Source organism: Schistocerca piceifrons, chromosome 5 (genome assembly GCF_021461385.2).
Source record: "Schistocerca piceifrons isolate TAMUIC-IGC-003096 chromosome 5, iqSchPice1.1, whole genome shotgun sequence".
Lineage (NCBI taxonomy): Eukaryota > Metazoa > Arthropoda > Insecta > Orthoptera > Acrididae > Schistocerca > Schistocerca piceifrons.
The window spans coordinates 207,664,865-207,692,324 of NC_060142.1; the positions used below are offsets into that span (position 1 = coordinate 207,664,865).

The 27,460-nt window shown below is 44.1% G+C and overlaps 1 protein-coding gene across 1 annotated transcript in view; it reads right to left on the reverse strand.

Moving 5' to 3' along the window:
* The window catches only part of LOC124798896 (follistatin), a 233,887-nt gene that overhangs the window by 111,035 nt on the left and 95,392 nt on the right, over positions 1-27,460 (reverse strand). The window contains exon 4 of the mRNA XM_047262428.1: positions 22,377-22,622. Coding sequence (XP_047118384.1) covers positions 22,377-22,622 — 246 coding nt within the window. The remainder of the gene's footprint in view (positions 1-22,376; positions 22,623-27,460) is intronic.

Sequence of the window (27,460 nt, forward strand, 5' to 3'; positions counted from 1 at the left end):
AGATAATTAACCACAAAATTTGAGTTTTTTCTAAACATGAAGTTTAAAATGTAACAGCTCATTCATTTTTTCATTAATTAAATATATTCTAGAGTTTCATTCACCTGTAAGTATGGTTTGTATGCTGTGCAAAATTCATCGAAGAATCTCTCTTACTTGTGAAGAAAAGAGTACCTATAGCAACAATAAGTGAAAAAAAATGATGAAATTTCACACGTAAAAAAAAAATTATTTTGTTATACTTTTGAACTTACATTGCTATGAGTTTGAATCCTGAATCCTTCCTGGTCGTGTTGACAAAGTTTTATGAATTTATTTGTAAAAGTATAGACAGTGGAAATTAAAATGTCGTGTGGTGCCTCTGCTGCTCCAAGTCGGCCCGTTTGACGTCCTACCCCCCCCTTAAGAATAAAGTATCGAGGTCTGTCTGCTAAAAATTCTTGACTCCAGTCATGACTTCAAATCTGATTCGATACCCCGTAAGCTCGAATTTTGTTCACTAAACAACGAGGATGTAGCGATATTAGCGCGATTTCTCCTGGATCTGACCGATTTTTTAACCGGTGCTTAATTTGGTTGCATTTCCGGTGCTTGCAGCCCCTCCGAGTGCGAGAACACGGCGCACGGGCCCGCGGAGCGGGTTGCGGCGTCAGCAGGCGCCGGGTGGCGGACGGCGGGCAGAAGCATATGCAGAGGCAGATGCAGGTTGTGCAAGCGCCGCCGACGCCCGCGGCTGCAGCGTGACCGGCGCTCTCCTTGAGCGGTCTAGACGGCCGCTAGACGCGTGGGACCGAGCGCTCCCCTAGAGCCGGTTCCATAATTGCGGCTAGCGTACTCCGTCAGCCGCCTGATTGCCCCTCTTGAATGTATATGAACCTGGACAAAATTCTGCCGTGCGGAGGCAGTAAACGCCACGCTTCTTAATTGATTCTCAGCTGCTGGGACGAGTTGCAGGGCAGCCTCCAGTTCCGTTAACCAAGGCGCACTGTTATGAAAGAAAGATTCTTTCAGTCGCTTTTATTTACATCCCTTTTATCAATACAAAGCATCCGCTATTTTATCCACAGTCGCATGATCATGGGCATACATTGCTTCTAAGGTAACTTACGGTAGGGACAACACACACACCCATACCCGAGGGAGGATTCGAACCTCTGACGGCCGCGCGAACCATGACAAGACACCCGAGACCGCACGGCTACCCCGCGCGGCTGTTCAAGGAAAAACAGGTGCATAGATGAATAAATCTCTTAGGAATGAAATGGAAAATAGAAATGCCGTGTGGCTAAGGCCTCCCGTCGGGTAGACCGTTCGCCTGGTGCAACTCTTTCAAGTTGACGCCACTTCGGCGACTTGCGTGTCGATGGGGATGAAATGATGATGATTAGGACAACACAACAACCCAGCTTGGAGTCGAATCCGAGCCGTTAGGTATGACATTCCGACGCGCTGACCACTCAGCTACCAAGGACGGACAGGAATGAAATAAACAGGTAGTCCAGGAAAGCCCAAGGCGAAATAGCTGCCCCAAATGTGTGAAGAAAATGAAATTAAAAAAAAAAAAAGTCTGAAGGATTGATTCAGCATATAGAAACGTTAAAGCAACATTCGGTGAAATGAAAAGTGAGAGTGACAACATGAAGAGTGCACTGGGAAATCCATTGTTACACACAGAGAAGAGAGCGGATAAGTGGAAAGAATGCACTGGAGGGATATATGAGAGGGCGAAATTGTTTGAGGACGTGATAGAAGAAGAAATGGAGTTGATATGGTAAAGATAAGAGGATCCAGTGTTTGTAAGAATCTGAAAGAGCTATGGAAGACTTAAAATCAAATAAGGCAGAACGGTCAGATAACATTCCATCGGATTTTCTAAAACTGAAGAAAGTGGCAACGAAATGACTATGTAAGTTGGTGTGAATATGCGACAGGCGACACAGCGTTGGACTTCTGGAAAAATTTCATCCACGCAGTGCCGAAGACAGCGAGAGCAGATAAGTACGAGAACTATCGCACAGTCAGCTAATCAGCTCATGCATTAAAGCTGCTGACAAGGATAATATACAGAATAATGGAAAAGAAAACTGCGGATATCTTAGATGAAGATCAGTATGGCCTTAGGAAAAATATGTTCAAATGCTGTGTTTGCTAGTGGAAGCAAAAATGAAGAAAAATCAAAATATGTTCATGAGTTTTGTCGACTGGAAATAATGGAAAATTGGGCAGGATGTTCAAAATTCTCAGAAAAATAGGAGTAAGCTATAGAAAAGGCGGGTAATACACAATATGCATAAGAACAAACAGGGGACAATAAGGCTGGAAGACCAAGAACGAAGTGCTCGGTTTAAGAAGGGTGCAATCTTTCGCACCTACTGTTCAATCTATGCATCGAAGAAGCAATTACGGAAAGAGAAGGAAGTTTCAAGAGTGCGGTTGAAATTCAGTGTGGAAGGATATCAATGATAAGATTCACTGATGACATTGCTATCCTCACTGAAGGTGAAGAAGAATTACAGACTCTGTTGAATGGATTGAACAGTCTAATAACTATAGAATATGAAATGAAAGTGAATCGAAGAAAGACAAAAGCAATTAGAAGTAGCAGACATGAGAACAGCGAGAAACTTAACATTAGGACTGATGATCACGAAGTAGACGAAGTTAAGGGGCTCTGCTAACTTGGAAGCAAAGTAACCCATGGCGGGCAAAGCAAAGAGGGTATAAAATGGAGACCAATATAGGCAAGGACAACGTTCCTGGCCAAAAGAAGACTATCAGTATCAAACTTGGGCCTTAATTTAAGGAAGAGATTTCTGAGAATGTACATTTGAAGCATAGCAATGTATGGCAGTGAATCATGGACTCTGCGAAAACGGGAACAGAAGAGACTCGAAGCGTTTGAGAAATGGTGCTACAGACGAATTTTGAAAATTATATGGACCGATGAAGTAAACAATGAGGAGCTTCTCCGCAGAACAACCGTAGAAAGGGACATATGTAGAAGAGAATCAGAAGGGACAGGATGATAGGACATAAGTTAATACTTCAGGGAATAATTTCCGTGATACTGGAGGGAGCTGTAGAGGGTGAGAACTGTAGAGAAAGACAGAGATTGGAGTGCATCCAGCAAATAGGCCTAACTGAGGACGTTGGGTTCAAGACCTTCTCTGAAATGAGGAGGTTGGGACAGGAGATAAATTCGTGGCGGGCAGCATCAAACCAGTCAGTAAAATAATGACCTTTAAAATAAACTTGCAGAAATTGTAGTATAAAAGTATGAACACTGTATTTATGTTCGTGCCAAGATCCAAAGATTCCATTGTCACTGACACCAGCTAGAGCCTGACTGCTGGTTACTAAAAATTAAAATGTTTAGGTAGAACCGAGTGAATCATCGCCGTGGCGTAGGACTTCCATAAAATTTTTGTTTCAGAACTCGAGCAAATGAAGACCAGACGTTTCTGGTCGTTGTGGACTGTAATATTATCTGACAGTTGGTTGAAAGAGATGGTTTTATGAAGATTTTCTCGAATCTCCCGCATTTTCCGTTTCCAACATTATGACTTGCGCCATAAGACGTTTTCAATAACCTAACAGTGATTAGAAGAGGTATCAATTATTCCTTGAAAGTTAGCAGTCGCATTCCCTCTTGACATCGGTTTTCTTTGCGAATGTCTCATGGCCATCTCCACTCATAATGTGTGTGTGTGTATGTGTGTGTGTGTGTGCGATGCATATAATAAGTGTTCATATTTACACATTGAAAGAAAATTCTCGGATTTGTCTTTTCGTTGGGTATGGGCTATAGCGCAGAAATTGTGGTCCATCAGGAAGTACAAACTGATGCGTTTTTACTATCCTTTAACGGGCACAACGCACTTGATTTGCGATTCTTGTGTCTCTGCAGCCATGGACTGCTTCTTAGTTATCCTAGTGCATGGTACGAGACGCAGCCGTTTTGTTCACATTTATCTTCATCCGTCCTTACTTCAACCGCAAGACAACCAGACTGGAGGCGGCAAGGTCTTATTCGCGCCGGCACGTCTCGTAGAACTAACTGACTGTTAAGGATGCAAACGACATCCATTACCGATGGTGGTATGTAGATAAAATATTCACTGACTTTTTTCTTTTCATTGCGTCTTAAGGCAGTATTGTTCTGCATACAGTTAAGGTGCACATCTTTTGGGACAAGGGAAACCGTCGCAGCTTAAGTGGAACAAGACCATTGCCTGTTTTCGACACTTTTTTTTTAAAGGGTTGCTACAAATCTTTTCAGTTAATTGATGAAAGGAGGAAGTACAAACATGTTCCGGGAAAATCAGGAATACAGAAATACAAGTCGCTGAAGAATGAAATAAATAGGAAGTGCAGGGAAGCTAAGACGAAATGGCTGCAGGAAAAATGTGAAGACATCGAAAAAGATATGATTGTCGGAAGGACAGACTCAGCATAGAGGAAAGTCAAAACAACCTTTGGTGACATTAAAAGCAACGGTGGTAACATTAAGAGTGCAACGGGAATTCCACTGTTAAATGCAGAGGAGAGAGCAGATAGGTGGAAAGAATACATTGAAAGCCTCTATGAGGGTGAAGATTTGTCTGATGTGATAGAAGAAGAAACAGGAGTCGATTTAGAAGAGATAGGGGATCCAGTATTAGAATCGGAATTTAAAAGAGCTTTGGAGGACTTATGGTCATATAAGGCAGAAGGGATAGATAACATTCCATCAGAATTTCTAAAATCATTGGGGGAAGTGGCAACAAAACGACTATTCACGTTGGTGTGTAGAATGTATGAGTCTGGCGATATACCATCTGACTTTCGGAAAAGCATCATCGACACAATTCCGAAGACGGCAAGAGCTGACAAGTGCGAGAATTATCGCACAATCAGCTTAACAGCTCATGCATCGAAGCTGCTTACAAGAATAATATACAGAAGAATGGAAAAGAAAATTGAGAATGCGCTAGGTGACGATCAGTTTGGCTTTAGGAAAAGTAAAGGGACGAGAGAGGCAATTCTGACGTTACGGCTAATAATGGAAGCAAGGCTAAAGAAAAATCAAGACACTTTCATAGGATTTGTCGACCTGGAAAAAGCGTTCGACAATATAAAATGGTGCAAGCTGTTCGAGATTCTGAAAAAAGTAGGAGTAAGCTATAGGGAGAGACGGGTCATATACAATATGTACAACAACCAAGAGGGAATAATAAGAGTGGACGATCAAGAACGAAGTGCTCGTATTAAGAAGGGTGTAAGACAAGGCTGTAGCCTTTCGCCCCTACTCTTCAATCTGTACATCGAGGAAGCAATGATGGAAATAAAAGAAAGGTTCAGGAGTGGAATTAAAATACAAGGTGAAAGGATATCAATGATACGATTCGCTGATGACATTGCTATCCTGAGTGAAAGTGAAGAAGAATTAAATGATCTGCTGAACGGAATGAACAGTCTAATGAGTAAACAGTATGGTTTGAGAGTAAATCGGAGAAAGACGAAGGTAATGAGAAGTAGTAGAAATGAGAACAGCGAGAAACTTAACATCAGGATTGATGGTCACGAAGTCAATGAAGTTAAGGAATTCTGCTACCTATGCAGTAAAATAACCAATGACGGACGGATCAAGGAGGACATCAAAAGCAGACTCGCTATGGCAAAAAAGGCATTTCTGGCCAAGAGAAGTCTACTAATATCAAATACCGGCCTTAATTTGAGGAAGAAATTTCTGAGGATGTACGTCTGGAGTACAGCATTGTATGGTAGTGAAACATGGACTGTGGGAAAACCGGAACAGAAGAGAATTGAAGCATTTGAGATGTGGTGCTATAGACGAATGTTGAAAATTAGGTGGACTGATAAGGTAAGGAATGAGGAGGTTCTACGCAGAATCGGAGAGGAAAGGAATATGTGGAAAACACTGATAAGGAGAAGGGACAGGATGATAGGACATCTGCTAAGACATGAGGGAATGACTTCCATGGTACTAGAGGGAGCTATAGAGGGCAAAAACTGTAGAGGAAGACAGAGATTGGAATACGTCAAGCAAATAATTGAGGACGTAGGTTGCAAGTGCTACTCTGAGATGAAGAGGTTAGCACAGGAAAGGAATTCGTGGCGGGCCGCATCAAACCAGTCAGTGGACTGATGACCAAAAAAAAAAAAAAAAAAAAAAAAAATCTTGCGAGCTATTCACTGTGTATTAGGTTTGTTTATAAATGACTGCATGTCGAAAAGAGAAGACGCCAGCGTCTTACCGCCATTGAGAGTGTGTATTTATCTGGTGCAACATTTTGTAACTGACATGCATACGGCTATTTTCCAGAGCCTAAATGACTTGCTTACATGGCATGGCGGGTCGACGTTCAGTGTATGCTGAGTAGTGCTGCGTAAGAAACTGCACTCGTAACTAGATCTATGATGCGAGTATCCTCTGACCGTCCTCAGATAAGGTTTAATCATTTTCAGTAATCACCCTAAATAAATTCTACCGTAATTTGTTGCATGATGTCACACGAATCCTTCTAACTTGTGACGTTACCAATAATCCGCAGTCTTTAGTGATATGAAAGTTGATGAGGCGCTAAATAAAATTGGCTTACAGTTGATTTTAAATGACATTGGTGTTGAGTTCCTATGCCTTTCAAAATTTGAAGCGATTCTTCGATATTTTTATTGGGCACTTGGCGCAACGTATATTTACAAATAATGCAAATAATGCGGTAATAACTAATTTTGCCATTTGAACTCATTATGTACTGCTGGGTAAGTAATTAAGTAAATAAATACTTACGGCGTGTCAAACTGAATCGCTCATCGAGATACATTGTGTTGTTTAAACCGATTTTAATCCCTTGGCCCCTGATATTTAAGCAACATTAAGCCAACATCCCAGCAAAAAAAAAAAAAAAAAAAAAAACCTACTTGGCTTAAAAGTTGAATTTCCTGCAGAAGCTAGCAGGAAACGATGCAGGTGTCCTGTACAGGGCACTGGCTAATATTGCGCTCTTAAGCAGGGAAAAAGTTACGTGCAACAAAGATTGACATCCAGCTGAATGAAGTGATGAGAACCAATAGCGGCTTCTTCAGGTGTTACCAATGTTAGCAAAAACCTTGTAAGATGTCATGGTCTCCTGACCTTCATTGCTTGCATATTCCGCCCTCACAATCATATTCCTCACATCAAGACGCTTCATTCGAACCCAAACTAGACAAGATAAAGTCTATGTTGTATGAATTCATGTAAACGATACGCAAATAACAAGTGCGCACCAGGGTTGAGACACTCGAGGCTGGCGTACACACACACATTCAAGACACAACGGTCACAAGAGCTTTTAGTTCGGGACAGGTGGACCGCGCGCCAAGAGGCCAGTCCCTTCAGAGGACGATTCAGCCTATCTACGTCAGATGGCGATCGCCCGTGGAGCGGACAATGTTTGGCCGAGTGAAAGGCGAGAATGACCCCGTGTTCGGCTTAAAAGCAAATTCCGATATATAGTGTGGGAGCGCCCAGCCTACACATTCTTTACAAACATAGCACACAGTTTTAGAGGTTTTCACAGGGAGACAGCAAACGCCAAACGCCGATGCTACAGATTTCCGGATTGGTCGCCATAAACGAAACGTCATTCTCCCGTTTTAGAAGAGCAGTGCTGATTGGCAGACGATGTTCCTGATGCCTTGAGCTGAAGGAGTAATGGAAGAGACTGAAAGATATATCACTTCACGTCTGGCGTGGAGAGGGGCCGTTCCGCTGTCGCTCTTGGAGCGAGAACACGCAACGAGAGCGTGTGCGCTCATACATGTACTCAAAGAGCGAGGAACAACTCTCTCCTCAATACTTCACTGGGATAGCATCTCTGTCGAGAGCGAATCGGAGTGCGACTCTATATTGAGTCCTTGCGATTAAGCGTTGTTCACTGTGTTGGCCGCCACACTTATTGTGTGGTGTGAACGGACAGAGTTATAGTTAAACGCCTGCGAGCGAATTTTTGAGTGGCATCGCGGTGGACTGGTTATCTGACCAGTGTACCATGCCAATAGAGTAGGAGCGAATAGGAGTCCTTGGCTTCATCAAGGAGTAGGGAGAGTTTGATTGGCAAAGGTCAATCCAGATAGAACGAGAGTTATCTTATTTGTCAGCAGCGAGCGGCGCAGACAGCAGTCATGGCAGCTTACGGTATTGTGCGCTACAGCTCTTGCGAGCCCCATATTTCCTCCACAACAATATACTTCACTGCATTTCACACGCGACCGCCTCGACCGTACCTAGCAACATTCGAACGGATAATTATTCAAGTTGAGTAGGCGTGGCTCTCAGCCACTCTTCCAAGTCAATAACAATCTTTACTTTGTATAGAAATTTCATTAGCGAATCCGATCCTTAAGAGGTAACTTCACATTCCGAAAAGAACCCGTAAATAGCTTGTTCAGTTCATAACTAAAAGTGCCATTGTGATTTCTCAGAATTTTTGCAAAATAAATAATAATTTTCGTTAGTTTCATGTTTTTCTTACACTAACTAGCACTACTCCAGTACCCAAGTATCCCACTAGTTACGTAAAAAATTTTGTGAATTTTTGTGTCATTTCCTTACGGCGGACGACCCCAGAAGATATTTATTGCCTAAAGTTTTTCAGGCATTTCTCTTTAGAACGTTAGGAGCGTCTGTCTGACTTCTGTAGTAGTGTGGGGATGGAAATTGCATCTTGCAGGAGCCACAGGGTAAAGGGTACATCTCAGATTAATCCGTTGCGCAGAATGACAGAATAGCACCCACACGCTCACAACCGCTTCTGAAGCTGTAAAAATGAAAACTGTCAAGAGACGAATGTTAGAGAAGAAAATATCCCACGCATAAAACACTACAATACCTGTCAATATTCCACCTAAAATGTCTAACAACATTTGGCTGATTTAAACATCAATATTAGTATAATCAACAACAGATAGAATACAGAAAAAATATACGTTTGTTAGTGCCCACCTGATTTAGGAATCAACGGAGTAACTTAAATCTTTTAAGCTTCCGTGTAGTATGTGATAGAGTTTCAACTTGATCCATACTCGTCTGCATTAAAGGAATCAAAGGGGCTCAACATTGATCCACATTGTCCATGACTGTTCACTCCATGCGATGAAGTGATTCGAATGATGTATGTTAAGGTAATATAAAAGCTATGACACAAGTATCAAGTTTAAATAGAATTTTTTCATTATTATGTGACAGATTTGCAATATTATTCGTAACACATTCTTGTATACTGAACCATCTCCTGTATCTATATCTCCGCTAACTATAAAACTGTAAAATCGTCATGTCTGTTTGGACACGCAGATCGCCAGAACTATTACATGACTTCTCAAGTGGCTCTCACAGGTAATTTGAGCGTAGCTTGGGGCAACATATTTCATAAAAACCTGAACATGGAAAAAAATATCGTAATTTAAAGTTTCATCTAAAATCGTCTGCTCGGCTTAGTAGTTCCTGTATTTTATCATCATGGTTTAGTGTACCAAAGAGGCAATGGATAAACTGTTAGTTTTTTAATTCAGTGACAGAAGTATTTTTGGAAGTTTACGTCAGGTAGAGAATTAAGCGCCGCTATCTTATCTTTAAGAATATAAACAAACAGCGAATCTATTGGGCTAGATTTAGGAACTTACTGATTTCACTTTGCTTCTTACGATAGTTTTTATTTAGTTTGTTTTGCGATTTGGGTACCTACCATTACATTTTCATTTCGTTTTGATTACAAGTGAAAATGCATAGGAAACGGTCGAGTCTTTCTGCATAAACAGAACGGCTAAGTAACTGAGGACTATGAGGTATTAAAAATCCAATGACAATGGCGAGGCGAGACTTGCTGCGGCTCGAGAATATCAAGCTTTAACTCGCTCTTTGGAAACTCCTTCCGTAAGCGAGGTGCAAAGTAAATCTGATCAAGAGCATCATGCATTATCTCGCTCCTCAGAACCCGTCACTAATAGAGACTTAAAGGTACTTCTCTCCAACGTTACATCATACAAGTGGACATTTTGACGGGAAGCAGGGCAGTCGTGCGAGATTTTATATCCCGAATCCCGTTTATTCCTAATAGTTTCCCCATTTCGCTTTAAACGTATATAATTCCCTGTGAGCTTATGTTATGCGATGACCATAAACAAAGCACAAAGTTAGACGCTAAGTGCTGTGGGCATAGACATTAATGGCAGCTGCTTTTCGCACAACCACCTCTATGTGGTTCTCTCTTCTGTTGGTGATGCAAACAAGTTCTTCGTTCATGTCCCCAATCATACTACTTCAAGCGTTGTATACAAAGAAGGTTTAATAAGCGAAAAATAAATTCCACGTGAACAAAATGTCGCATACAGCTATAAGTAAATACCTGGGCAACACAAGTTTTCTCAGCTAGTACGACAATAATAATAAAAATGAAAGTTACAATAATACAATTAATAATAAAATATTTCGTCTTTAGATGGGCACTTACGTTGGTGTGGTGACGTTATGGATTTGCACCCAATTTGTCTGAGTTCAACAGGAAAGAAATTAGACCACCCTATGTTGAACAAAAATTGGCCATTATTACAAGTAAAGTGATTTATTGTAACGGAAGTTCCTTCCGCAAAGTGCTGAGGCCATAGTTTTCTTATGTATGTAAGAGGTTCTCTGTGAAAGTGTTGTGATAGTGAGAGTAATCTGCTACGAAAGGCTGCTATTTGTAAGTAAAGAACTGGTTTTTCATGATAAACGTCTCATAGTTATTGCTGCATACTGCGGTAACCGACGCTGGGATAATATGAAGTCCATTACGTTTTTTGTGTCTGGAGCGCGTCCGGAAGCTACCTAGTTTGATTTTTTCATTCGTGTTTCTATCTCTAAAACAGCTCCAGTAAGAGACGGAAATCTCCTCAGCGTATACGTAATGAATGTAATTACACTTTTGAACAAACATTTTATCCTTCTCGCATCAGAAGGGTCGAAGCTAAGAAGCATTTCGGCAGGCGTGTAGTATTGCTCAAATTATAGCAATAACACCTCATTAAAATTTCATTGGCCGTAAATAATCTACCGAGTAAGTAGCAGATTAGATTCAAATTGCTGGCTGCTCGATCGTTTCCACGGTAATAGGGGTCACACACTTTCCAGTACGCGTCTTCCCGGACGCGTGAATCTCTGAAGCGAACCTTCTTCTGCGTCCTAAGTAGATATGATCTGCTCAGAACAGAGACCCTTCGTGTCCCCTCGCGGCGAGGAACACTAATGCCTAAACTCGTAACACATGTCGTGTAGACCTTGCAGTGTCCCAGAAATATGACGAGTGCATTTGTATCTACACGTATTTCGGACTGCTGGTAAAGTAATTTTTTATGTTATCGTATTAAACATGTACGCGAATCTGATACTTGATTCGTAGTTTAATACCTCTTATACCGTCGTACGAGCGATGCTGTGGGACATAGGTGGAAACAGTTTCGCTGTGTAGGTCGCTGGAGGTCGTGGGAGGAAGGACATCCGGTGCGAGTACATCGACGAGGTGAGGCCTCAGATCTCTTCATCTACATCTATGTCCCGCAAACCGCCATGTGGTATATGGCGGAAGATCCTTTGAAAATAATTTTAATTATACGTCACAAGAGCATTTAATCCGCCTCCGCAGCTGGGTGGTCAGCGCAGGTGAAGGATCGGGTTCGATTCCCAGTACTGCCAAGGATGTTTCCTTGGTGGGAGGAATGGTGCAATCAGCCTCGTGATACTACTGACCGACTAGTAGCGGCTCCAAGGACGGGAAAATGTGCAAAACGGCCGGGAGTGGCTCAAATGGCTCTGAGCACTATGGGACTTAACTTCTGAGGTCATCAGTCCCCTAGAACTTAGAACTACTTAAACCTAACTAACCTAAGGACATCACACACATCCATACCCGAGGCAGGATTCGAACCTGCGACCGTAGCGGTCGCGCGGTTCCAGACTGTAGCGCCTAGAACCGCTCGGCCACTACGGCCGGCCGCCGGGAGTGTATATCCTTCCATACCGCATCCACACGACGCCGCAAAGCAGAGGATGACACGGTGACCGGGGCTTTACTGCGTCGATGAATAGCTCCTTTTACAGTAACATTTATTTTTAACGAGATGACTAGTTTCAGCCATTAGCATAAACCCCTGTATTATAATGTACCTTGTAATATGTAAGAAGTATGTGTGGAGTAATGGATGGCCGGCTGGTGTGGCCGAGAGGTTCTAGGCGCTTCAGTCTGGAACCGCGTGACCGCTACGGTCGCAGGTTCGAATCCTGCCTCGGGCATGGATACGTGTGATGTCCTTAGGTTAGTTAGCTTTAAGTAGTTCTAAGTTCTAGGGGACTGATGACCTCAGATGTTAAGTCCCATAGTGCTCAGAGCCATTTGAACCATGTTTTTTTGACTAATGGATTCTAGAAATTTATCCTGCATTTGGTGCTTCCGTGTTACTTGAATCTTTTGTAAACAGTGTTAAATTTCTAGGTGTTACCATCTCCTTCTGAACAAGGTAATTTTTAAACCATCGAATCCTAGGTAAATTTATAATTATCGAAACCTAGGTCAAGTGTTCTAATAAACCTGTCTTACGCAACTGGCTGACTGATTATTTCATCCTCTCTGAGTCTTCTGTGAAGGCATGCTCTCGGCACTTTAACAGTAGATCACCCCGTGATGCGCGGCCGTCTCTTGCAGCATATGCCACTGGATTTGGGTTAGTAACCTCGTGACACTTTCGCGCTTTTTAAATGCAACTGTGACGAAACGCGCTGCACTTCTTTGGATCTTCTCTGTTTCCTCTACCAATCCCATCTGATAAAGGTCACGAACTGACGAGCAACCTCAAATATCTGTCGAGCGAGGGTTCTATAAGTCACGTCCTTTGACGGGACTGTACACCTGAGGATTTTTTCCAATAAATCTCATTTTGCCATCTGCCTATCTTATTGCTGGTCGTGTGAGGTTTTTTCATTTTAAATCGCTCAGTACGTATACTTCTAGATGTTTAATGAATGTGAATGCGTCCAGTGATTGTTTGGCAATAGTATAATCATGTAATAACGGGCCTGTCCGCTTATTTAGAATAAGTCGCATCAGTTCAGGTCGAGGGTCAGTTTCCATACCCTACGCCAAACGTCTGCACCCGCAGGTCTTGACGCACTTCACTAAATTTCTAGCACTGCGAATTTTGTATGAACAACATCTCCTTGGAGCTCCGGACTTTATCGGATAGCACATTTTCTATGATCAGTGACGAAGTCTGCTACGACGTTTGTATGTCAAAAAACTCTCAGAAGACGAAGTCGAGTTCCAGAAACCGTTTCTAACTCTTGTCTTGATATGTTAAGCCAAAACCGATTTTGCTTTCCGTTCAAATATCGGTTTTCCGAACATTATATTTTTTTACACTAACGGTCTCTCTAAAACAGCAGTCCTAATTTTACTGGTACAATAAAGTGAGATTATCATTACTTCCATAATTTAATACAGAGAGTGCGTGAATTCCTTCTGCGAGGGCGTGCTGAAAAGTAATGACTCCGAATTTTTTATGCGGAAACTCTTAAAGCTATTTAAACACAAGATTAACATTCTTCCGCTAGAGGGATCTAAATTGTGTCGTGTCACATGGCCGTGTGTAAAGTGACAATGTCGGCGCGTGAGAAACAGCATGCTGTAATCGAGTTTCGAATTCGAAGAATTTGGTCACACATGGAGCACCCTCTCTTTCAGCATAATGCGGGATCACATATGAGCGCTGCGGCATCTACAACAGTCCGACGCCTTGGGTTCACTTTCGTCTATCGTCCTCCATGAAGCCCTGGCTTCGCTCCATCCGATTTTTATCTGTTTCGAATACTTAAAGAACATCTTTGAGGGCTTCACTCTGACAGTGATGAAGCGGTGCAGGCAGAGATGAGGTTGTGGCTCCGTCAACAAAATCTAACATTTTACAGTGACGGTATCAACGAACTGGTTTCTCGTTGGAAGAAATGTATTCGTCGCTAGGGTAACTATGTTGAGAAATAAATATGGAGACTTGAAGAATAAAGATGTAGAATGTAAGTAACGCTCGTAATATTTTTTTTAAATTTTGAGTTTTTACATAAAAAAGTCAGAGGCATTGCTTTTCAGCAAGGTCTCGTTGATGTCAGTTAACTTCTAATGAGGAGGAAAAGGAGATTGTACAAAAAGAGATGTTTAAACTATCCACACCAATTAAGGGACTATAAACCGTTTCGTCATATCCATCTAAACCATGTATATTGTGGAAAAGAAGAATGAAGTGATCAATTTGCAGACTTGGATTGACTAGAAAACTTCCAGTTGACTAACAATGCAGCCCTATTCCTGGCGCAAAATTAGCAAATGGTTTGCCAGTCGGTTCGCTATTTCTAATTTGTCAAATATGTCATCATTTATACCTCTCAGTCTATCTAAGAAAGATAAAACGTGAGCCTGTCCAATTAAATAAAGGCAAAAAACAACAATTATATAAGTAGTTATTATCGGAAATAAACATATCAAAAACTTTTTTTGCATCGCCTTGGTTCCTAGAGTTCCGGAACCTCTACAGAAAATTGGAATAGAGATCAACATAAACATCATTTCCGCCATTTTTATTGCTCATGAAAACCACACATTGCATGTTGCACCACCACACAGCCAGACCTTGAGAGGTGGTGATCCAGATGGCTGTACACAACGGTACCTCTAATTTCCAGTAGCAGTCCTCTTGCACTGATGCATGCCTGCATTCGTCGTGGCATACTATCCACAAGTTCATCAAGGCACTGTTGGTCCAGGTTGTCCCACTCCTCAACGGCGATTCGGCGTAGATCACTCAGACAGGTTGGTGGGTCACGTCGTCCGTAAACAGCCCTATTCAATCTATCCCAGGCATGTTCGTACACAACGGTACCTCTAATTTCCAGTAGCAGTCCTCTTGCATTGATGCATGCCTGCATTCGTCGTGGCATACTATCCACAAGTTCATCAAGGCACTGTTGGTCCAGGTTGTCCCACTCCTCAACGGCGATTCGGCGTAGATCACTCAGACAGGTTGGTGGGTCACGTCGTCCGTAAACAGCCCTATTCAATCTATCCCAGGCATGTTCGATAGGGGTCTGGAGAACATGCTGGCTACTCTAGTCGAGCGATGTTGTTATCGTGAAGGAAATCATTCACAAGATGTGCACGAAGGGGGCGCGAATTTTCGTCCATGAAGACGAATGCCTCGCCAATATGCTGCCGATATGGTGGCAGTATCGATCGGAGGATGGCATTCGCGTATCGTACAGCCATTACGGAGCCTTCCATGACCACCAGCGGCGTACTTCGGCCTCACATATTGCCACCCCATAACAGCAAGGAACCTCCACCTTTCTGCACTCGCTGGACAGTGTGTGTAAGGCGTTCAGCCTGACCGGGTTGCCTCCAAACACGTCTCCGACGATTGTGTTGTTGAAGGCATATGCGACATTCATCGGTGAAGAGAACATGATGCCAATCCTGAGCGGTTCATTCGGCATGTTGCTGGGTCCATCCGTACAGCGCAGCATGGTGTCGTCGTTGCAAAGACGGACCTCGCCATAGACGCCGGGAGTGAAGTTGCGCATCATGCAGCCTATTGCGCACAGTTTGAGTCCTGAGGCTGCACGAAAAGAATTATTCAACATGGTGGCGTTGCTGTCAGGGTTCCCCCGAGCCATAATCCGTAGGTAGCGGTCATCCACTGCAGTAGTAGCCCTTGGGCGGCCTGAGCGAGGCATGTCATCGATAGTTGCTGTCTCTCTGAATCTCCTCCATGTCCGAACAACATCGTTTTGGTTCACTCCGAGACGCCTGGACACTTTCCTTATTGAGAGCCCTTCCTGGCACAAAGTAACAATACGGAGACTATCGAGCCACGGTACTGACCATCTAGGCATGGCTGAACTACAGACGAGCCGTGTAACTCCTTCCTGGTGGAATGACTGGAACTGATCGGCTGTCGGACACCCTCCGTCTAATAGGCGCTGCTCATGCATGGGCAGGTTTAGTGACATCTCTGAACAGTCAAGGGGGCTGTGTCTGCAATACAATATACACAGTCAAAGTCTATCTTCAGGAGTTGTGGGAACCAGGGTGATGCAAAACTTTTTTTGATGTGTGTATTATGACCATTGCCCAGCGGGAGACTGACGGACATCTGTTGGTGTTATGACCACATGGCACAGTAAGAAAGGTGTGTGGGGAATCATTCTACCCATGATACGTGTCGTAAGCGGGGAAATCCACTGACATAAACGACTTTGAAAAAGAGCAGATTGTTACTACTCAGCACCTGGAAACGGTTCGCGCTTCGATGGAAAGTGGTTGATGGGCGGTGAAAACAGAAGTAGGCGACAAGGGGTTAGACACCCCCTGCCCCATTACAAAATGTGGAGGCCCGAGGTTTCTCCGCTCTGTAAAGCAGAACAGGTGTTGATCTGTGGCGGACCTGACGACAGGGTACAGTGCTGGTACAGGTACAAATGTCCCGCAGAACACTGTTCAGCGAACAGTGTTGAACGTGGGGCTCCGCAGCAGACGAAGCTTACGTGAACATTATTGCTGATCAACACACACATCCACAAAAGGGGACGCATCTAGAATCTGGAGTACAGAGTTTTTTACTCGTTATAAAATTCACACACACTTCTAAGGTTCTCTGGGATGTACTACTTTTTCGTATCATCTATAAAAGTTGGTTCTGAGTAACATACACACACACACACACACACACACACACACACACACACACACACACACATACATCATCCATTTTTTTTGAAAGTGTAATCATTTGTTTCTCTGAACATGTACGTACGTCACACCTACTGATTTCCATCCCATTCGGATAATTCATTCGTGGTGCGTAATTTTTTTTTGACTTGACGTGTACCTGTCATTCAGTTTAAGAGCATGTTCTGAGTACACTTGATCTTTCATTTAATTTTGGTTTACTGTATTATTTAGTTAATGTGCACCCGATAATAAATATAACTTTGTTTTCAGCTGATGTTCTCGTTTTTACTTGTATCCCAATGGCGTCCTTATAAAAATCTACTATGTATATTTTCATTGTTCCAGCACCTTTCCCCACATGACAGCCCCACCTTACAGCTATCATACACTTTATATGGGGGAAGTTGCAGCAACGTAAGCGCATCCTTAAAGTCCGTAAATCACGATCTTGCAAGCCAGTCGGGTTTCAGACTGTGGTGCTGAAGGTCTCTGTTCCACTCTTTTTTCCACATATTAAATGCCCTCACTTTTAGTTGGGTGGTCGGATGCTCTGTAATCGGCGAGAAGCTAGTGAGAGTTGTGCTTTGCGCATTGCGGAGGACTCGTTTTATAGAACGCCTAGATACGCTAGCATCCAGGTGGTTAGACACATTTATGCGCTCCTACTAAGGGTGAAGTAGGCCTTCGCCTTCTGTTTACCTTCCGCTTCTCCGTCCTCAATTTGCTTATCTACCTCGTTACTCCCTTATTACTCCTTTCTTTCTATAACTGCTAAAGCTGATGGAGCAAATAACAAATTCCAAGCCACGTAAAGCGAATTGCGTGGTACACAGCAGTTTTCAGGCATCATCTCCGAGATCATTAACTGAGGTTGGTTGTATTACGTCTCGCGTCGCCGATGAGTGCCTTAAGCAACTACACCAGATGTGAGATGAGATAACGTAATGTTCAATTCTTTAACAAAGAAGTTTTTCCCCCGTGAGCAGCTCGTAATGGTCGGAGGAGGTTGCAAGAACGAGGATCGGCGGAAAATTGTAGCACAGCGGGCGCGCCATGGTGCAAAACTGTAATTTCGCGGCAAAGTGATTTATCAGCGCAGGCCATGCAACCGAGCTAGGGCTTCGAGCGGAAAATATGAGTATTGCGTGTTCAGCGGCCGGACACGGAAAACTGCACTCGAGAAAATTAAGCGCGTCTCACAACATCGTTACCGTTCATCATTTGTTGTTCACAGAAAAAAGGGTAATGCTGAAATGGAAGATTCCTAGGAGCACATTCCTGAGCCTACACTTGACTGAGGCTGGGTGGTTCGAGAATTCCAGAGTCGACTAGGGGACAATGTCTTTTACTATCTCAACTGTTTAATTGCAGGCAAACTTTTAGAGATTTCAAACAATAAACAGCATTATTATTGATATTCGTCCTAGAGATTTCGTTGTAAAATATTTCATAAGTCTAAAATAATTCTAAAATCAGTTCGTCATTAATACGATTGGCAATTGTGCAATTGTGCGATTACTGTACATTGTGTAAGAAACATGCTTAATCGAAATTTACAGACAAGTCACTACAGCAGACTAAACACGACATGTCAAGTGAACATACGTTTCGAAATACATCGCTTTTCTAACTGTTATTGAAAGCACATTTCGTTTAATGTTTGCAGCACAAACATTAGAGTGCTATGAAACTCCCTGGAAGACCAAAACTGTGTGCTGCACCTGAATTCGGCTCCGGAACATAAACAGAGGAAGAAATTTCGATTAAATAGCCTTTTTAACAGTGAAAACGTCGCGCTATTGAAATGAAAAAATACAGTTGTATTTGACATTATTTAAGAAAAACACAATGAGTATGTTAAAAAGGCTCTATGTATTGCTTTGTAAATATTATTCGATGTGTTTTATGTACATATTTTCTCTACCACGCAAAATATAGATGTTCTGAAATATTTGGTCGATTTCACTTTTCCTTTGTCATGAATATGCGTTATGAATTTTGCTGTGCCCATTAATAAACATTATCCTTAAGTCTGATAGCATACAGGGTATGTATAAAAAGTAATGAGTCAAAATTCTGCAAAAAGATATTTAAGATATTGTTACTAACAAATGAAACTCTTCAATATAGGACCATTGGAGTCGACTCACATCTGCCAAAGGAGGCTGTCTTCGCTCAGGCAAATACAGTGGGTGAGAAAAAGTCATGCGATAGTGATATGCATGTATACAGATGGCGATAGTATCGCGCACACAAGCTATAAAAGGGCAATCCGTTGGCATAGCTGTCATTTGCACACAGGTGATTCAAGTGAATCTGTTTGCGACGTAACCGCGCGACTGCTACGGTCGCAGGTTCGAATCCTGCCTCGGGCATGGATGTGTGTGCTGTCCTTAGCTTAGTTAGGTTTAAGTAGTTCTATGTTCTAGGGGACTGGTGACCACAGCTGTTAAGCCCCATAGTGCTCAGAGCCATTTTTTGTTTACGACGTGATTATTTTCGCACCACGCGAATTAACAGACTTTGAATCCGTAATGGTAGTGGTGCTAGATGCATTGGACAGTCCATTTCGGAAATCGTTAGGGAATTCAATTTTTTGAGATCCACAATGTCAAGAGTGTGCCTAGAAACCAAATTTCAACAAGGACCACGCAGTGTCCGACCGCCTTCACTTAACGACAGAGAGCAGCGGAGTTTGGGTAGTGTGTTCAGTGCTAACAGATAAGCAACACTGCATGAAATAAACGCAGAAATCGCCGCGCTGAGTGGCCACTCGGTTTGAGGCGCCATGTCACGGACTGCGCGGCCCCTCCCGCCGGAGGTTCGAGTCCTCCCTCGGGCATTGGTGCGTGTGTTTGTCTTAGCATAAGTTAGTTTAAGTAGTGTGTAAGTCTCTGGACCGATGACCTCAGCAGTTTGGTCCCTTAAGAATTCACACACGTTTCAACGTTTTTTAAACGCAAAAATCAATGTGGGACGTAAGACGAACGCATCCGTTAAGACAGTGCAACGAAATTTAGCGTTATTGGGTATGACAGCAACGTCTGACGCGAGTGCCTTTGCTGACAGCACCACACCGCCTACAGCACCTCTCCTAGGCTCGTGACCCTATCGGTTGGGCCGTAGACGACTGAAAAATCGAGGCCTGGTCAGATGAGTGCCGATTTCAGTTGCTGATGATGGGGTTCGAGTGTGGTGCAGACTCCACGACGTCTTGGACCCAGATTGCCAAGAAGGCGCTGTGTAGGATGGTGGTAGCTCCATAATGGTGTGAGCTGTGTTTACATCGAATGAACTGGGACCAATGGTCCAACTGAACCGGTCACTGACTGGAAACAGTTATGCTTGGCTACCTGGAGACCATTTGCAGCCATGAAACGATGGAATTTTTATGGATGACAGTGCGCCATATCCAGGTCACAATTATTCGAGATTGCTATGAAGAACAGTCTAGACAATTTCGAGCGAACGGTTTGGCCATCCAGATCTCCCGAAATGAATCCTATTGAACGTTTGTGTTACATAATAAAAAAGTCAGTTCGTGAACAAAATCCAGCACTGACAACACTTTCGCAATTATGCAGCCGGACAAAAGGAGCTCCGGGACGATATCAGAAGGTATCCCATGCATCCCATGCCTTCCTCCGAGAGGAGGGACTTTACTGGAGTTGGGGAAGCACTGCGATGATGTATCAGGCCAGGTAGTCTTTCTTCTTTATTTTATATTCACTCGGGGGAACAGGATGAAGTCCCTCGGGATCACATGAGAACGTAGATGAGCTGGGGAAGTGTTGCAATGCTGCTCGAGACCACGCAGTCATTGACCACGAAGCAGCTGCGGCTTCTTTCATTGTCATGACTCAGCTTCAAATTGGCGGCAGCGCCTGGCCCCACTCGACCGACGGTTGCGTGCAGTCTTTCCATCATTTTCACATCGATCGACAATACAAACCACAAGGAAACTATAAACAAACGATACTAGGTGCATTTAGAAGATTCCCCCCCCCCGTCAATACACGGATCCTGGCGAGTTGCTAGCTGTACAGAACTGCATTGATCAATTTGTGGCGAGTGTAAAAATACACAACAGAGACGAAGGTGACTAGCCCATGGACAAGAAGTTGCACTTCATTGTATGGATAAAGAAGAATTGCGGAGGAACACTGCTACTGAATTTGGTGGTGGAGCTTCAGGCAGTCAGATTGGAAGAATAACCTACTGGGCAGTTATTTGTGTGTCTTCTGGGGCACTTTGTATGTTTTGCACCCGTCGTAGTTCGTTAAAGCATTCTTAATCATTCCAGGATCCTCAGACGTAGGAGTTGGTGACGTTAAGACTGACTGAGGAACGAGAATGACGCTAACTACAGTTTTTTGTTTGTTCATTTCTAGACACGGCTAATGTGATGATGGATTAGCTGAAGTTGTTAAGACACATGCAGATACAACAAAATAGCTGGACAAAATAATGATTTATTTAGGACACAAGATAGAAATAGCTTCGGCCGAACTAATGCTGGTGATACGCATGTGTGACCGTGCAGCCCACAAACGAGGTAATGAAATGGCTCCAAAGAAACTTGTTGATTATTTTAATGTATAAGACTCGATTTTTCAATATGTGCTCAAATTTTGTGGGAAGATAATGTGTAATTCACATGATTGCGTGTAAATAATCGAAAGTCTATGTTTATGGCATTCAACCGATGTCATTCTAATTTTTTTCTCAACTTCCGAGTTGTGACTCTTCCGGGTAATACAGATGGTCTGTGGTACCATCTGGTCTAGGAAAACGAGGTTCCACTGTATGTCGTAACCTCACTTCCACCGTTTAGTAGTAGGCTAAGTCAAGTGACATTGCATTGTCGCAGCTAGGTGACGTCTACCTTTTCTTTTGCCTCCAGCGTGTGTCGACGTCGATGGAACCATCTAATTCAGTGAAATGAGGTTCACTTTCACCATTCAGTATTGGACTAAGCAAAGTGTTGTTGTGCTGGAGCCTAAATTATGTAAAGGGCTTATTTCAATAGTGATACAAGTCCATTACCTTCACTCATCTGTGTACAATGCTTCTGAAATTAATGAGCCAAACAAAGAGAAAGAAAGGTTCATCTGTTGCAACAAGTCATATGTTTGAATGTTTCTGGTATCCCAACTCCAGATTTTTCAGTGCTCATTTAACTTTAGGACTCTGTATCTCAATATGTACAAAAATGGACTTGTACCACCATAAGCCCTTCATGTGTTGTCTTCATTTCTGTTGGTATCCGATGTGTATCGACTGAGTGGAGCTGAACCGTATGAAAAGTGTGGAACAAGAGCAGTTTATGCGATTAGCCACAGCAATTCAGTACCCCAGTTAGGACCCCCAGAAACGGTGAGGAACACGAGCGGCTGACGTTACTACGTCGTGGGAATGCAGTGCTCCAGTCAGGATCCCCAGCAATGGTGAGGAATGAGAGCGGCTAATTCGACTACTCTGCGGGGATGCAGTGTTCCGTTAGGACCCCCAGTAGCAGGCTGCAGCCTAGAGGGCTTGATTTTGCGAGGCAGCAGAGCAGAGCAAGGTGCTGGAGATACTCACGCTTGCAGCGGCCCTTGTAGGCCTCAGGGATGGCGCGTCCCTTGAGGCAGGCGGCCTCGCGCAGGTGGCAGGCGCTGGGGTAGGTGACGCCGTCGGCGCCGCACACCTGCCGGCTGGCGGGCTGCGCCGAGGCGGCGGCGGCGGCCGCGCTGGGGCACCGCTGCGCGCATCGCACGCAGTGCGGCCGCAGGTTCTGGTCGAGCAGGCAGTGCCGGCCGGCGCCGCACTGTACGCGCTCGCACGAGCCTGCGCACCAAAGCATACGCCCACTTGTACCGCAGTCGAGCTGTCGCGACGATGGTGACCGCGTGGCAGTTGCAGCGACGCCAGCGCACCAAGTGGCGAGAAGCCAAACGTCTCTTAACATCAGACACGACTAGAAACAAGAGTCATTGTACTAAAACATCAAAATGAATAAATAAGTAGGTGGCTTAGAAAACACTCGTTTTAACTATACTTGAGTATTGCTCATCGGTGTGGGATCCGTACCAGGTCGGATTGACGGAGGAGATAGAGAAGATCCAAAGAAGAGCGGCGCATTTCGTCACAGGGTTATTTGGTAAGCCTGATAGCGTTACGGAGATGTTCAGCAAACTCAAGTGGCAGACTCTGCAAGAGAGGCGCTCTGCATCGCGGTGTAGCTTGCTGGCCAGATTTCGAGAGGGTGCGTTTCTGGATGAGGTATCGAATATATTGCTTCCCCCTACTTATACCTCCCGAGGAGATCACGAATATAAAATTAGAGAGATTCGATCGCGCACGGAGGCTTTCCGGCAGTCGTTCTTGCAGCGAACCATACGCGACTGGAACAGGAAAGGGAGGTAATGACAGTGGCACGTAAAGTGCCCTCCGCCACACACTGTTGGGTGGCTTGCGGGTTATAAATGTAGATGTATAATTCAACAATTGTTGCTACAATGAAGTCTTTCGCGACCTGTTGCCGTATTTGCTGAGGATGCTTCCAGGTGGTATGGTCGTGGACCATGACACTTCCGTGCGTTCTGTTTCGCCCAGAGCTCTGAACGAGAGGTACTCCTGGTCAGTCGGCAAGTTTCAGCGTGACCAGGAAAACCTCTGAAGGTATCCAACATAGCTCTAGACGAGATGTATTCCTGAAAAATCAAAAATGGTTCAAATGTCTCTGAGGACTATGGGACCTAACATCTATGGTCATCAGTCCGCTAGAACTTAGAACTACTTAAACCTAACTAACTTAAGGACAGCACACAACACCCAGTCATCACGAGGCAGAGAAAATCCCTGACCCCGGCGCAGTGGTTAGCATACTGGACTCGCATTCGGGAGGACGACGGTTCAATCCCGTCTCCGGCCATCCTGATTTAGGTTTTCCGTGATTTCCCTAAATCGCTTCAGGCAAATGCCGGGATGGTTCCTTTGAAAGGGTACGGCCGATTTCCTTCCCCATCCTTCCCTAACCCGAGCTTGCGCTCCGTCTCTAATGACCTCGTTGTCGATGGGACGTTAAACACTAATCTCCTCCTCCTCCTCCCCTGACCCCGCCGGGAATAGAACCCGGGAACCCGGGCATGGGAAGCGAGAACGCTACCGCACGACCACGAGCTGCGGACTCCTGAACAATCGACAAGACTTAACGTAACCAGGAGCACCTCTGAAGTTGTCCAACACAGCTATGGACGATAGGTGTTACTGACCAGACAGCAAGACTGAATATGAAGTTATCTTCAAATGAAAATTAAATGAAGTAATTGCGAGGGCGTGCTGAAAAGTAATGCCTCCCAATTTCTCAAGTGAAAACTCTTAAAGCTCTTTAGCTCTTTAAATAAAAGAAACATTACTAACTTTCTACATCTCTATTCTTCATGTCTCCGAATTTGCAGCTCTCTACCGCTGAAAGACTCCCAATGGTAGCGTGTAACATGGCGGTGTGTAATGTAACTATGTCGGTGCTTGAGAAACAGTGTGCTGTAATCGAATTTCCGATCCGAAGATTTTGTCCACACAGGGAGCACCCTCTCCTTCAGCATAACAATGCCAGACCACACACGAGCGCTCCGATATCTTGGGTTCATTCTGTCATCAATCATCCTCCATACAGACCCAACTTGGCCGAGCCCGATTTTCATCAAACATAAAGTACACCTTCGAGGACTTCCCTTTGGTAATGATGAAGCGGTGTAAGCCAAGGCAAGTTAGTGGTTCCCTCAACAAAATCAGACATTCGTCAGTGACGGGCCGGCCGGGGTGGCTGAGGGTTCTAGACGTTACAGTCTGGAACCGCGCGACCACTACGGTCACAGGTTCCTATCCTGCCTCGCTCATAGACGTGTGTGATGTCCTTAGGTTAGTTAGGTTTAAGTAGTTCTACGTTCTAGGGGACTGATGACCTCAGACGTTATGTCCCATAGTGCTCAGAGCCATTTGAACCAATTTTTGACAGTGACGGTGTCAACAAACTGGTCTCTCGTGGGGAGAAACGTGTTCGTCGCCAGGTTGACTATGTTGAGAAATAAATTTGTAGACGTAGAGAATAAGGATGCAGAATTCGTAGGTATTACTTTTCAGCACGGCCACGTAGATTGAACAAAATTATTCATGTGTTAGAATATCGAGTGAAGCCTAAGAATGCGCAAGTCATCAGGCTCCGTTATTATATGACAAGATAAGAGACTAACATAGCAAAAATAGTCAGGCACAGAAATTTCGCAGAAACCGAGGTATGAAAGTCAATCATATTTTTAATAAATACTCGATCCAGTGTCTTAAGAAAAAAGACCATCTTACATTATTCTTAAACCAGATCAGGAAGCCGGCAGGTGTGGCCGTGCGGTTCTAGGCGCTTCAGTCTGGAACCGTGTGACCGCTACGGTCGCAGGTTCGAATCCTGCCTCGGGCATGGATGTGTGTGATGTCCTTAGGTTAGTTAGGTTTAAGTAGTTCTAAGTTGTAGGGGACTGATGACCACAGATGTTAAGTCCCATAGTGCTCAGAGCCAGATCAGGACGCCGATGAAGTGAAAGTATCGGGCGAGATGGGAAGATGCGTTTGAAAATATTTCCTTAGGAATATATAGTACATTATGTAATTTTACTTATGTGTTTTGACTTTGTTTGGATTTATTTTGCACTTGCTCATGTCTCTTAATATTTTACTGGTGCGGTAATATAAATACTCTATGGTAAATCATCTGACACCGTTATTATGTGACGAGGAAAGTGACGATCGTATTAAAGATAGTCAGGCAGATAAGATCATAGAAACCATGTGAAGAAAATGAATCGTATTTTTAATAAATATTGGGTCCAGGTTCTTAAAAAAGACAGTCTTGAATTATTGTTAAGCCAGATCAGAATTCCACTGAAGAGAAAATATTGGGCATAATGGAAAGATCTGTTTGAAAATATTTCGTCAGGAACATATTGAGTGAGGTGGCGCAGTGGTTATCACACTGGACTCGCATTCGAAAGAGCGACTGTTCAAATCTCCGTTCGGCCATCCCGATTCCGGTTTTCCGTGATCTACCAAATTTGCTCCAGGAAAATGCCGAGATGGTTCCACTGAAAAGGGCACGAATGATTTCCTTCCCCATTCTTTTCTAATCAGAGCTTGTGCACCATCTCTAATGACCACACTGTCGACAGAACATTAAACTCTAATCTTCCGCCGGCCGCTGTGACTAAGCGGAGGAGCGGTTCCAGGCGCTTCAGTCCGGAACCGCACTGCTGCTACGGTCGCAGGTTCGAATCCTGCCTCGGGCATGGATGTGTGTGATGTCCTTAGGTTAGTAAGGTTTAAGTAGTTCTCAGTCTAGGGGACTGATGACCTTAGATGTTAAGTCCAATAGTGCTTAGAGCCATTGGAAACATTTTTCTAACCTTCCCTCCTTATTTCCTTCAGAAATTCGATGTAGCTGATGTCATTTCATTCATGAGTTTATTTATTTTATTATTGTGTATTGTGTCGTGTATTGAATCGGTGACCCAGAACCGACAGAGAGGCTTCGTCCCGCCGTAGCCCTCAGTGGTTCACAACTCCACAACAGGCCACAGCAGTCCACCCACCCCACCGCCGCCCCACACCAAACCCAGGAATAATGTGCGGTTCGGCCCTCAGTGGATAACCCCCCCCCCCTCCCCCTTCCGGGAACGTCTCATACCAGACGAGTGTATCCCCAAATGTTTGCGTGGTAGAGTAATTATGGCGTACGCATATGTGGGGACAGTGTTTGCACAGAAATCGCCGAATAGTATTTTATCATTATTCATGTCTCTTAATATTTTATTAATATTTCAGATGCAGTAATATAAAAACACATACACTACTGTTTGCAAAAAGTGAAACAATGGTCTGCAACACGCCACGATAAGAAGACGTGTAGAACAGCTGAGCAATAATAAGCGATTTAAACGACAGAGAGTTGGCGTGCACATGGGCTCAACGGTACCCTCTTTTGTGTGACCGGACAGCTCAGTGTTACGCAAAGTTCAGCCGGTGCGGAGCCGTCATACGAAGTGTTCCACTATGCCTCGCCGACATCACAATGTGGAATATCAGCATGTGAGTGCATTCGAACGGGGCAGAATGACTGGTCTCCGGGAGGCGGCTCTCTCGTTCCGTGACACCGCGGCTCGTACAGGACGTGCTGCTTCAACAGTGAGGCGTACTTGTAACCAGGTAGAGGGTCGTATACAGTGCCGACAAGATACTGGACGATACAATGTGATCACAGTGCGAGATGTCAGCTTGGCCCTAATGTACAGAACAGCTTCGTCCACAGTGTTGGCACGAATGGGATGCACTGAAACAGTTGTGGACATCTCTGCGTCGACGGTTCTACATTGTCTTCTGCCGGCTGGACTGGCGGCATCCATGCCATTGCGTCGGCATCCATTGACTAGAACCCACCAACGCTACAGACTACAATGGGCACGTGAACGCCGGCACTGGCGTGCCGAGAGGAAAAATTTAGTGGTTTCGGACCGGGCCCACTTCAACTTGTCCTACAGTGATGGCTGCATATGCATTTCACGCCACCATGGTGAACGCAATCATGCAGACTATATTGTTAAACGGAATAACGCTCAAATGCCAAGTTTGATGGTTTG